Raw genomic sequence first — 12,951 nt, 5'->3', positions numbered from 1 at the left:
GTGTGTGTGAGTGTGTGTGTGTGTGTGTGTGTGTGTGTGTGTGTGTGTGTGTGAGTGTGAGTGTGAGTGTGTGAGTGAGTGAGTTCCTCTGTTCCGCTGTTGAAGACCATTGGTGTGGTAGCCTAATGTTGTCCTTCTAGTTCAGTATGTCCTTGCTTGTTTTCTGGAGTTTTCTTTCCTCTCTCTATGTGTGAAAACAGTGTTTGTGTAGATGATTCTGCTTATCATTGTCTTTTAGGATCTGTGCAATAAGAGATGTGGTTTTGAGTGTTGTACATCACCCACAGAAAGCTCTATGGATGTCATAGATGTTGTATACTAAACAAATATTTATACTTCTAAAGTTGTATAATACTGAAAATAAAAAGGCATGTCAAAATGACCTTTTATTGCATTTTATTGTCTTTTCCTTTAAAATTACTTGAAAAGACTTTAAATCTCCATAAGGAAGTAGATTTAATGAGACTGCAAAACAACATTGGACATGTATGTTATTTGAAAATGAAGAAAGATTTGTCTTTTTTTTTTCATCAGTTTTTCAACATATAATGTTAATCTCCAACTTAAAGCAGATGTCCATGTTTTATGTTTATGTAGTCTGCATTTGGAGGGAGACCAAACAAACTCTTAATTTACAGTTGGGAATATCTTGAATATTTTCTAATTCTCCTGACAAGGCAGAAAATGGCCAATGTAATTAGGATTGCTACTAGAATTATAACAAATGCAATTACACCGACAGGTAATTCACACTGAAGTTCAGCATCAATAATCCTTGTTCCTGTGCCATTACAAGTGGTCTCCATTAAGTGTTTTACTTTGATTTTGTTTTTTATAACCCAGTTGATGAACGCAAAGTTGCTACAATTGCATACCAAGGGATTGTAGCTCAGATCAACAGTACTGTTATTTCCCAGATCCATAACGCTTCCAACATCCACTGTCACAATGGCATTACTGGCATAGTTAAGTTGGAGAAAATGCAGGGAGTAAAATCCAGAGGTGCTCAGTTTGACCAACTTGTTTTCACTCAGGTCTACTTGCCTGAGATGCATGAGACCTTTAAACAAGTTCTCTTCAAAAGCAGTTATTGTGCATGAAGATAGAATGAGGGTTTCCAAAAGAGGGACATATTTAAAGAGCTCTGTCTGGGTAAGAACCCCTCCTTGAATTGTGTTCCCCTTCAAATTGAGGAGTTGCAAATTCTTTAACCCTTTGAAAATGTGCACGTTTGTCAGACTGGTATTTGACCAGGAAAGATTTAGAGTTTTGAGATTCTGTAGATTGCTAAAAGGTGAGCTGTCATTCGAAGTGTAGTATGAATGGCTGAAGTCCAAGTGCTCCAACTGTGGAGTTGCACTGAAAGGCTGTGAACTCCAGAGCATTTGTGAGCCATAGCTGAGATTGAGGAGCTTCAGTTCACTCAGACCAAACAGCTGGTCATTACAACAAGGTCCCCTGGGATTTACTAAACTAAGACTGAGATCCAGCTCTTCTAGGATTCCAAGACTCTCCAAGCATTTGCTGCTAAAATTGAGTTGCTTTGAATTCCCACTCACGGACAAGTGCGTAAGCAAGGGAAAGTTTCTGGTGTTGATGTTGCAGACATCTTTAAAGCGGTTCTCATCTAGCACCAGATGGGACAATGTAGATGGGCCAGTCATGTTAAATTGCAATGAATCCAGGTGGGCTCTAGTAAGGTCAAGCATTTGAATCCATTTAAGGCAATCAAATGGGAAATTATTTAGGTCTGAGAAATGCTGAAGCTGGAAATCCAGGTCAGTAACAAAGATCTTGCACAAAGATTGTAGTGCAGCTGATGGTATGTATACATTTGGATCGGTTTCATACAATCCCAGGTTCAGTCTGTTGGTTTTAAGGCCTTCAAGCCCTTTCAGTAGGGAGGAGAAGTTCATCTTGCTAAGGCAGCCACTGAAATCAAGACTACTCAAGTTCAGTGACTTAAACGCACCTGGTTCTATATTGACAAAATCGTTTCCTTTGAAGCTGATGCTCATCCCGTGCACATTGCGGAGTGGTGCTAAATCATCCTCTCTTATCCGGTCAATGGAGTTCATGTCCAGCTGCAGGCTGTGTAAGTTCTGACAGTGAAAACTGCTTAGGCCATCTAATGAGTGAATTTCACTTCCCCCAATGTCCAGAACCTCCAAATATGCAATATTATCTGATGGGATGTCTGATAGGCTTTGTATCTTTGACTGAGCAAGGCTTAGATATTTGAGTGCTAGAGGTCCAGAAAAAGCTCTTGCTGCGATGAACACAAGTGGGTTTCCGATTAGGATAAGGGCCGCCAAGTCAGGCTGATATTTAAAAATGTCTTCATACATGAAAGTGATGCCACATCTGTGAGTTATAGGGTTAGATGTGAGAAGAAGAAACATTAGATTCTCTGATGCACAATTTTACACAGTTCATCTTGAAATACAAGTTGTTTTGCTCACCTTGTCAGGTCTAAATAATTCAAGCTCGTTAGCCTCTGAAAAGTAAAGTTGTATAGGGCAGGAAGATAGTTGAAGCTAAATTTAAAAATTTGGACAGAATTTGGTATCTCATCTGGAATGACATGTAGGTTCATATCACTACAATCATAGCCATTTGCTACCTGGAAAAAACAAAACAAACAAAAAAAACCTCTGAAACCAATCATTAGTGTTACATCGAACACTGAAACATACAGTAATATAAAACATAATATAAACCGTATATTAATATGTGGCTCACTTTTGTCTGTAATGTTGAAGATCACACAAAATAAGCTACCATAAATGTACCTGTTGACACTGTCTTGTAGCCCATGGTGTTGCTTCGTTATGCAGTAAAAGGTGAAACAGAATAGTGTAAAATAACGTGTAGAAAACAAAATGCTTCTCCATAGTGTACAGGACAAAAAGAGAACAGTGTCTCCTCTTCATTCAAATATATAGGTAAAATAGAGGAACTTCACGTAAAACAAGAAGTGTTCAACTGTAACTTCCCTTTATGTCAACAATGATTTTCTGTATGTTTAGAGGCCCACAGGATATTACTGTGATGAAGTACAGAAAGCAAACATGCCATTTTAAACTTTGGGAAATGCCATTTTACCTCTTTCAGTTTGGTGAAGTAGATCGGAACTTTCCAAAAATCCGTTTAGCTTTGTTTTGTGTTTTGTTTTAATCCTGAAGGGTAATTGAATATTTAGTAACAATTTGTGTGAAAAAAGTACCTAACACTTTGAATTGAATTAAATACATTGTATCTACGATTGTGACTGGATCCAATGTGTGTCCATTTCGTACATCACTTTCAACCAGATTATCTTCACGTATGCCAAACTATTTGTTGACTGTTTGTTTAACTATATGTTGTAGTACAGTATTACAGTACTATTAGTGTTCAAGGGGGAAATGATTTCCTGGGGGCCAGGACATTATTTGCATTGACCTTTAGCTGCATTATACCCTCAAAGAGAAAATCAAATATTTTGGGTGTGCCTTTATATTTGCTTTATACCATAGTCTGCTTGAACACTCTATTCTGATTGGTTGAAAAGTGTTCAGGTAGTTCCAGTCCGATTAATCACCATTGTAAATGTTTCTTGGAACTGGGTACTGACTTATGGAATCATATTGGAACTGAACACACACCAATCCAGTGTCCCTCATGAAGCCTTGCAATAGAAACAGCTTTCCTGTAGGGGGTGTTATTTTGCTGTCTTTGCTCTCCTCTGTAATAGGGTGAAAAATTGTGATGTTGGTAGTTATGCAATCCTTACATCCAATTGAGAGATAAAGGCGACACTCATTATAATGTACGTATAAATAGAAATAAATCTTTTTCAGATTATAGAGTCTCAGTGGGGCCAGAGGATTACTCTGTTTTCAAATCCAAATGTTAATACACAGGACATGACTCCAGATAGGATTTAATGACTTCCTGTATGTCTAGTGTGGACCACCAATTGCTTTAATGGATTTGTATTGATATGTGCATTATATAATTGTCATGTATTTGGCACAATTCATGTCTTTATTGATTATCTTCACATATCTAATTTATATAATTGCTAATTTCTCTGTACAATCCCTAGTATTATTTCTCATCTTTATTACTAGTTTACAAAACATCTACCTGGATGGCTGCTACGGTTTCATTACTAGTTAATCAAAAAGAGTTTCAAAGAGACTATTCTAGCAGCAATACTGTTAAATAAGTATTGTGGACAGTCAGTGTAAAAGTTAAGGTTGAATGTTTCAGATGTCACAGTGTTAATAAAAAATTCAAGGAAGCTGAAAAAGGGAACTGTGGAAATTATGTATTGATGATCATCTGCATTATGACGTTTGACTCATAAGATTAGCAAAAGTGGTGAATTTTCCCAAAGCCACTTTTATTTATCACATGAGCTGATTTCAAGTATTGGGAAAAATAGTGGATTCTACCAGGAATGTGTCAGTAAAACCACACGAGTCTTTAAAAAATACAGTAACAACCATAATATCCACCAAACTTATGGAAATTCCATACAGTTATTTTTTGCAACAACTGTCTTTCAATTTCAATTTTTCAGTTTCAAGATCCTTCAGTAGTATTTAGTGAATTAACTGTGGTATTTTGACAGAACCTGTAGCTGCATATATATATATATATATATATATATATACACATACATACATAGAAGGAAGAGAATGTTTTGTGGTTTACAGTAAATGTGTAGATGTGTGTGGGGTGGGGGATAAATAAATAAGAGACCACTGCAAAATTATCACTTTCTCTGGTTTTACTGTTTATCAGTATGTGTAAAATTTAAAAAAATCCAAATCCAAAATTCCAAATAAACATATTGTCATTCAGAGGATTTATTTGCAGAAAATGATAACTGGTCAACATAGCAAATGTGATGTAGCATTTCCAGACCTCAAATAATGCAAAGAAAAGAAGTTCATATTAGTTAATAATTAAACAACAAAATACAAATGTTTTAACTTAACTTATGCCACTTCTGTCACAAAAATTCAAGCAATTCGGCTTTGTTTGATGACTTGTGATCATCCATCTTCCCCTTGATCACATTCCAGAGATTTTCAATGGGGTTCAGGTCTGGAGATTGGGCTGGCCATGACAGGGTCTTGATCTGGTGGTCCTCTATCGACACCTTGATTGAGTTGGCTGTGTCGCATGGAGCATTGTCCTGCTGGGAAAAAAACAGTCCTCAGAGTTCGGGAACATTGTCAGAGCAGAAGGAAGCAAGTTTTATTCAAGGACAACATTGTACTTGGCTTGATTCTTGCACCCTTCACAAAGACGAATGTGCCCGATTCCAGCCCTTGCTGAAGCACCTCCAGATCATCACTGATCCTCCATAAAATTTTACAGTGTGTGCGAGACACTATGGCTTGTAGGCCTCTCCAGGTCTCCATCTAACCATTAGATGACCAGGTGTTGGGCAAAGCTGAAAATTGGACTCATCAGAGTCTACAGTCCAATCTTTAAGATCTTTTGAATTTTAAGAATGGAAGCAACCTGACACTCACTGTATCCCTCTGCCAGTAAAACTAGAATTGAACCCTTCTTTTCCTCTTTCAAAACATTTATTTTCAACTTTTTTGGCATGGTCTATGGTTATTATTTCATACATTCTTATTAATTTAATTCTAATTACTTTTGAGGTACTACTAGCACTGTTTTACCATCCAGCTGGTCCTATCGCAAGAGTATAGGGATGGCTTGTATCCTTTTTCTCATTAAATAAGATTAAATAAGATTTGGTTGAGGTGATTTACCTAATCTGTACTTCATTAAGCAGAATGGGGTGTGCCTGTGTTGGAATTCAACAGACACTGGAGTGGAATGGCTCCCATGTAGAGATGCTGGAAACCAGCTGGTTTAACACTAGCACTCTCTATTCTATTTGTATTCTATACTTGCTTTCTTTTTATTTATTAAAAAACATACAAAAAAACCAAAACTGTAACACCCTGTTTTTTTATTTATTATATATATATATATATATATATAAAATAACTTGACCCTCTAAACACTAACACTCTATTCTATTCTATTTCCATTCTATCTACTTTTTATTCTTTATATTTATAATTAAAACAAACATTGCTACATGTACTGGGACTTTTCACAGCACTTACATATTGTTGCTTTTTTGTTGGTTTGATTGCTTTTATTGTCCTCATTTGTAAGACGCTTTGGATGAATATAAGTGTACATATTACATCTTTGTTGCTTAAAAATATTTTGAGTTATGAACAATTAAACCATTCAGAACCATTCATAAAAGCCATGATCGTGGCTTTTTTTTGTGTGTGTGTATATCTGTGAAACAAGAGCTTTTCCGTTTTTCTATTCAAACACTGAAGCATTACCATGTGTATTATTTTGGTGATGAAGCCACAATTTGGTCAAAGCCATTATATTGCACATTTAATATACTTGTCACTACCCCTTTTTAATTCTTGGATTAATGCTGCCAGTAATAAAGGATTAGAAATAGAGAAAATCTGCCATGGCCGCATGCTGAAGCATAATAGCACACTGAAATCACACCCCCACATCGTGACACAGAAACATAATTACCGGAGGGCCTATTCAGCCCACCACCCACATCAGCTGTTCTCAGTCGTGATACTGCAGATGCACTTGTGCCCACTCGCAGATATTACTAAGCAGAAAAAAAAATCCTTCCTCCCAGACCATAATCCTCTTAGAGATTTTAATGCTCCCTGCTCTCCCTCCCTCTTAAAGTGAGCTTCAGTGAAATGGGGCAGAAAACTGCACTGGGAATTGAGGACAATTGTGGCAACTGTGGCAGCTGCACGAATCAGATGTATTGTACGAGAGGAGCGGCGCACAAAGAGCAGACAGTAGGCCTCCTCTGACCCAAATTGCTAAATTAGACTTCAATGAGTAACCCTTAATTTCACCCGACTAAACTGAAATCATTCTGACAGCCCCCTCGTCAGAAGTGAATGCAGAAAGAAAGAGGTGGCCATTCCTCCCTTTCGCCTTTTATGAACTGTTCATATTGTGTTTTATGTAACACTTCACTCCCCACTGTTCTTCAAACATGCACTTACACACATATATCAAGGTGATTGCAGAAAATAGCACTGGCCAATGAAGAACTGCAATTATAATCATGTGCTATCATATGCTGCTCTCCAGGCCTATTATACTGTTTGTGATTTCAGTGAGAAAAATATTTTCCATAGCCTTGAATAAGTTTGCTTCGGAACTCACAATCTTGAAGGCTGCTTAAGAAATACAAACAAATGAGATGTGTTAAGAATGCGTGGGATTCTCTATATTTAAACAGGCCAAGGCTTCTGGAGGAAATGTTTGTTTTATTTGTGTTATAGACCTACAAGTTATTCACTACAGCCAGATGTTGGATATTTAAGAAGCAGAAATTAGAAAATGGTAGTTTTGGAATAAATATTTTTTGGTAGTTTGGAATCAATAGTCCAAAAAAAGTAATATAATTAATTACATTATCTGACTTTGAACCTCTTAGAGTAATTACTGATAAAATACAATAAAGACTGAATATCAGACTGCTTTGTTTGTCTCCCCAGATAAAAATGTTTGGTAACACTTTATTTTACAGTCTTTGTTACTACATGTACTAAAATCATAACAATAAATTAATAAATAATTATATGTGATCAATAAATCAATAAATAATTGCATGCAACTAACCCTAAATCAAACCCCAATCCTAACCCTGTAGTAAGTACATGTTGTTAATTAATATTACTTATTACTCAAATATATAAATATAGTGTAACAATGACACCTTCGCAATTGTCGCAATTTGGTGAGTGTGGTCGGCATATACCTTCCTGGAGGAACGTGTCTGGCACAAACTCCCTCCCAGCCTCCTGCTCCTCCTCTTCTGTGTCCTCCTTCATTCTCTGTCCCACTGCATCCTGCCAGTTTCTCAGCTCATCCTCAGCTCTCTATCTGTGCAGCGTATTCGCTTCGAGCCTGTCAGTCTCCAGCTCCATCGAGGTCAGAGGATCCGCGGTCTTTGCCTCCAACCTCGAGACCCAGTCTCTGCCTCGGCCTGTCGACCCATCAGCTCCGCCATGGCTCAGAGCTCCCTCATCTCCACCAGCTCCGCCAGGCTCCCTCATCCCTCTGGCTCCGCCAATCGTCGACCATTCGCCACCTCGGGACTCCACTCCTCCGGCTTCGCCTTGTCACTCCGTCCCTCTGGCTCTCTCAGGCTCCTCCCTCCCTCTGGTTCCACCTTGGTCCTCTGTTGCTCTAGCTCCACCCTGTCCTTTCAGATCCCTGCCTGCACCTCGGTTGCCTGAGCCATCTGCTCCACCTTGGCCCTCCGGATCCTCTGCTTCGCCCTGGCTCGTCGGCTCTCAGTCTTCGCTTTGGGCTCCTCTCCCTCCTGCTCCATCCCTTGTCGCCATCCCTCCGCTGTCTCCTGACCCACCATCACCATGTTTTGACTTTGGCTGCCTGTCTTGTTCTTTGACCTAGTTTCTGTCTCCCCTTTGATTACTTGAGTTAGTTCACCTGTGTCTTGTCACAGTCACAATAGGCTGATAGAAAGACAACAGTAACTCAAATAACCACTTGTTTCAACCGTGGTATGCAGAAGAGAATCTCTGAAAGCACAACACATCAAACCTTGAAGAAGATTGTTTCAGCAGCAGAAGACCATACTGGATACCATACCTGTCAGCAAAGAACAGGAAACTGAGGCTACAATTCGCAAGGGCTTACCAAAATTGGACAATAGCAGATTGGAAAACAATTGCCTGGTTTGATGAGTCTTGATTTCTGCTGAGATATTTGTATAGTAGGGTCATAATTTGGAGTAAACAACATAAAAGCGTGGATATTTTCTTGACACATTTTGGGCCCCTTACTACCAATTAAACCACAGCCTACCTGAGTATTCTTGAGCATTGCCCTTTCTCCGCATTCACCCCCTGCATCTAGCACTTTCTCTCGTGGAGTCGAAAGCCCACGCTGCGGCCTCTTTCCGCTCCGAGTGAGAGCTCGATAGCTGACAGATAGCTGCAGCTATCTTCCTCAGAGGAGGTTGATGTTGTTAGCATTAATATCAAAGAGATTGAGGACTTGCCACCTAAATCTCTTGCATATGCGCAGAATGCATTTGGTGTGTCCTGGGCAGGCTCTGGTAGTGAAACAGGAAGTAGTTACTCTTGTGAGAAAGGAGGCCACAGAACATGTTCCTCCTCTCAAGAGGATGTCCGGGTTCTACATCCTGTACGTAATCGTTCCATGGAATGATGGGGGCTTGTGTTTGATTCTAGGTCTATACAGACTGAATCGTTTTGTCAAAATGTTCACATTCAAAATGCTGATGTTGTCATTACTCAAATAAGATCCGAGGACTGGTTTGTCACCATAGAGGATGAATGCATCCATGTCTTGATCCTTCCACAACACATAAAGTTCCTGAGGTTTGCTTTTGGAGGCAAAGCATTTCAATATTCGGGTTCTTCCTTTCGACCTAGCATTGTCACCCCGCACTTTCACCAGTGCATGGATGCAATTCTGGCACCTCCGTGACTGCAGGGCATCCACGTATTGAATTACATCAACAATTGGTTGATATTAGCTCAATCAGAGAGATGGCAATTTGGCATCAAGATGTCATTCTCACTCACATTAAAGAGCTTGGGTTAAGGGCAGAACGCCAAGAAGAGTGTGCTTTCTCCAGTATAGAGAACCACTCTTAAGGGCGGAACGCCAAGAAGAGTGTGCTTTCTCCAGTATAGAGAACCACTATTCTTGGTGTTGTATGGGTTTCAACAACAATAGAGGCACGTTTGTCTCCCACTAGTATTATTTTATTCCCATAGCCGTAACAGTGTGAAGCTAGGCCAGTCACTCACTGTAAAACAGTTCCAGAGGGGCAACCTATTTTGCATGATCAAAATCACGCAGCAATGCCATTCGTGCCTTAGTCATATGAAAGAAGCCTTGGTTTCTGTCCCAAGGCCCTGTGTTGGGAGCTCTATATCATCATGTACGCTGACGGATGCACCCCTTATGGGCTGGGAAGAGTTTATGAGCAGATATCCTGCTGAGGCAGGGGCAGAGGCCCAGGGAGTGGAGGCTCCACCCCCAATGTGGTGGAGCAGGCAGTGGATCTGTTTGTTTCTTGAGACTTCACACTATCCACTCTGTTTCTCCTTCTCACATCCAGCTCCTCTCAGACTGGATACCATGGTACAGACACAGCATCTGTACACCTTTTCCCCGATTGCTGTGCTCCCAGGAGTTCTGGACGGGGTCCGTCTATTTCTAGTAGCCCAGTGGCTGGCCCGAGATTGGCTCTCTGGCCCAGTGTCCCTCCTTCGGATGCGCTTTTAAGCTTCCTGGTCTCTACATCACACTGCCTTTGACATCTCACCATTCCATTGGACCAATTTCATACATGCTTCAGGACACGGTCACGCAGAGGAGTTCCCAAAGCATTTCTGATACATTGTCTTGTTTCCCTCGGGGAACCATGGATACATACCTAACCTAGAGATATTTTGTACATTTTTGGGAAACAGTTGTGACTAGCTAGCTATTTTCTTCAACAATGCATCATACTATCGTAGTCAAGTAGCAGTTGTCATTGGTCGGGAATTGCACCCCTGGTTACGATGTTCAAACAAATAGAACAATGTTTTGATAGCAAAGCAGGAATCAACTTATGAATTGCTTACATACTGTTGTCAAATCAAGCTGGGATAGAAGAAAATACTTCACCGTGCAAACAATTACAATCAGCTTCTAGCGGAGCAGTTCCATATAATCAGTTTGGGGGTTAATAGAACAGAGTCACACCATTTTAAAAAAGCAAATGGAACAGGCGAGTGCACACTCAGTATATCAGATAGGACAGTCAGCATTTCACACACTGATGTCATAACACATTTCACAGGGCTGCCAGGAGTAAATGTATGTTCCAAATAGTTGACTTTATGTAATCTGCTGATGTAAACGTGTGATACGTAGCAGATGTCCATTGGCAAAGCCAACATGCTGAGTAAAATGGAGCAAAAATGCACATTTGTTTAACAAATAGCTATCAAACAAGTTATTGTTGTGGACAAGGACACTTGTGAGACTCAGCACAGTGGCCTTATTATTAAGACAACAATATGTGTCTTTGTTGTATTGTGCTGCAGGTTACAACGCCCATTCAGTGATATGTAAATTCTGTTATTGTCCTTGCAAACTATTACCAGTATGAGACGGATAACTTCTACAAACAGCCCTTTTTGAGCACTGTATGCTAAATATTTAGAGAGGTCTTTGGACTCCTTTTTTTTTACTTGAAATGTCAACTTAAAATGTCAACTTTATAAGGCTTTTGTGCTATAGTTTAAGGCTTGTGCTATAAACTTCTTTTTTGTGTATCTGAATAAACTGATACAAGTTTTGAATCAACTATGTTTTGTTTTTCATGGGATGAAGTAGTCTAAAGAAACTCTCACTTCCCTCTCTCTCTGCCACTGGTTAAATAAATATTACGGTTATGTATACAAGCATTTTGAAAAAATACAGGACATTTGGTAACAGAGTAGGCAGCGCTTAACCTCGACACAGACCGGCTGTATACACAGCAATCCGCGAGACAGATAAATCCTCCGCCTGTATTAATTTCAGATGGAATTAGTTCAAGAACATTTTGTGAACTGGGAGCAAGCCAAGCTTCAGCCCAACAGTCCTATGTTGCAATTAACAGTCAAAGCTCCAGTCTTAAAAATGGAAACGCTGGCTGCTTGTACTAATAAAAAGACAAGAATAAACACACACATCAATCAGAGGCAATTTGTTACATGAGAGTTTTGAAAGAAAAACACATTGCAATGTTAACATCAGGAATAGCAGTGTGTAGAATAGTCTGAGATCGATGTGTGTTTAGTTGGCTGGAAAAGCACAGAAAACATTCCAGATGCATATGGGGAAGAGCTTCCAGCACTCATCCCAGCTATTCATCTAATGTTTGCTCTTGGACTGGGAGTTGGCAGACTTCCAATCTCATTATATGGTTTGTATTTAACTGAACAGGAATTGTTTCAAGCGATCAGTGGCCTGCTCAAATAATGCCAATTTCATGGATAAATGACAATTAAATATAATATTTGTTTTACTTCTTTTTTTTTTTTGAAGAAGAAGAAAATGTGAGTGATACTTGCTAATGTAACTTGTTACCATGATGGATGGTGGATGATTGCCAAGGTTTGGCTTGGAGTTTTTTTAGTGCATTGCTGGGTTGTTGCAAGGTAGTTTATAATTGCTAAAATCCAAAGAACCTGCCCCCAGATCCCAGCATGATCTTTATGGTTGTAAGCAGAGGCGGACAGTAACTAAGTACATTTACTTGAGTATTGTGTGTGAGATCACTACCATCCTGCTTTTGTGGGGGTGGGTAGGGGTATTAAATAATAATTGTTCTGTTGTTGTTGTTTTTCCCCCATAGGTTTTTAACATTCTAAAAGCTCTTTATTCCAAAGATACTACAAGCTAGTCAGTGTATTCAGTAGGTGTAATGTATTGTAAGTTGCTTCAGAGGTATTGCAAGTATTACATACAACAATAATAAAACAGTGCATTGACATAAAAAAAGGAAATTTACTTTTGGTACTTAAGTACTTTTAAAAGCAAGTACTTCTGTACTTTTACTTAAGTAAAAATCTGTCTTTACAACTTTTACTTGTAATGGAGTAATATTTGACCAACAGTATCTGTACTTTCACTTAAGTAATGGGGTTGTGTACTTTGTCCGCCTCTGGTTGTAAGTATTCATATGCAAAGTGTGGTTCTAGTAAACGTACATTCTGCATATTGACAGTATATTAAACAGAAGCATTTTACATAATATTAGCAAGTGATCACTTCGAATAGCACTGCCTCTTCTCTCCTCAAAAAGGCACATGGTTTGAT

General features: G+C 39.2%; 1 protein-coding gene across 1 annotated transcript; it reads right to left on the bottom strand.

Annotated features, from left to right (window-relative positions):
- Positions 1 to 583: 583 nt before the first annotated feature.
- On the bottom strand, positions 584 to 2,894 carry LOC107681052 (CD180 antigen-like). Its single transcript, XM_016477198.1, has 3 exons — positions 2,793 to 2,894; positions 2,463 to 2,623; positions 584 to 2,364 (listed from the first exon to the last, which is right to left on the bottom strand). Exons 1-3 carry the CDS (start codon positions 2,892 to 2,894, stop codon positions 633 to 635), a joined length of 1,995 nt encoding a protein of 664 aa, XP_016332684.1. The 3' UTR covers positions 584 to 632.
- Between the last annotated feature and the right edge of the window lie 10,057 nt (positions 2,895 to 12,951).

This window comes from Sinocyclocheilus anshuiensis, unplaced genomic scaffold, assembly GCF_001515605.1.
Source record: "Sinocyclocheilus anshuiensis isolate Anshui unplaced genomic scaffold, SAMN03320099.WGS_v1.1 scaffold1736, whole genome shotgun sequence".
NCBI lineage: Eukaryota > Metazoa > Chordata > Actinopteri > Cypriniformes > Cyprinidae > Sinocyclocheilus > Sinocyclocheilus anshuiensis.
Note: the sequence above shows the minus strand (reverse complement) of the source record. Positions and strands in the feature narration are given on the sequence as shown.

Coding starts and splice junctions, on each gene's coding strand:
- LOC107681052 (XM_016477198.1), bottom strand. CDS start 2,894: ATGGAGAAGCATTTTGTTTTCTACACGTTATTTTACACTATTCTGTTT. Junction 2,624..2,792: donor CTACAAGACAGTGTCAACAG/GTACATTTATGG, acceptor TGTTTTTTCCAG/GTAGCAAATGGCTATGATTG. Junction 2,365..2,462: donor AATTATTTAGACCTGACAAG/GTGAGCAAAACA, acceptor TATAACTCACAG/ATGTGGCATCACTTTCATGT.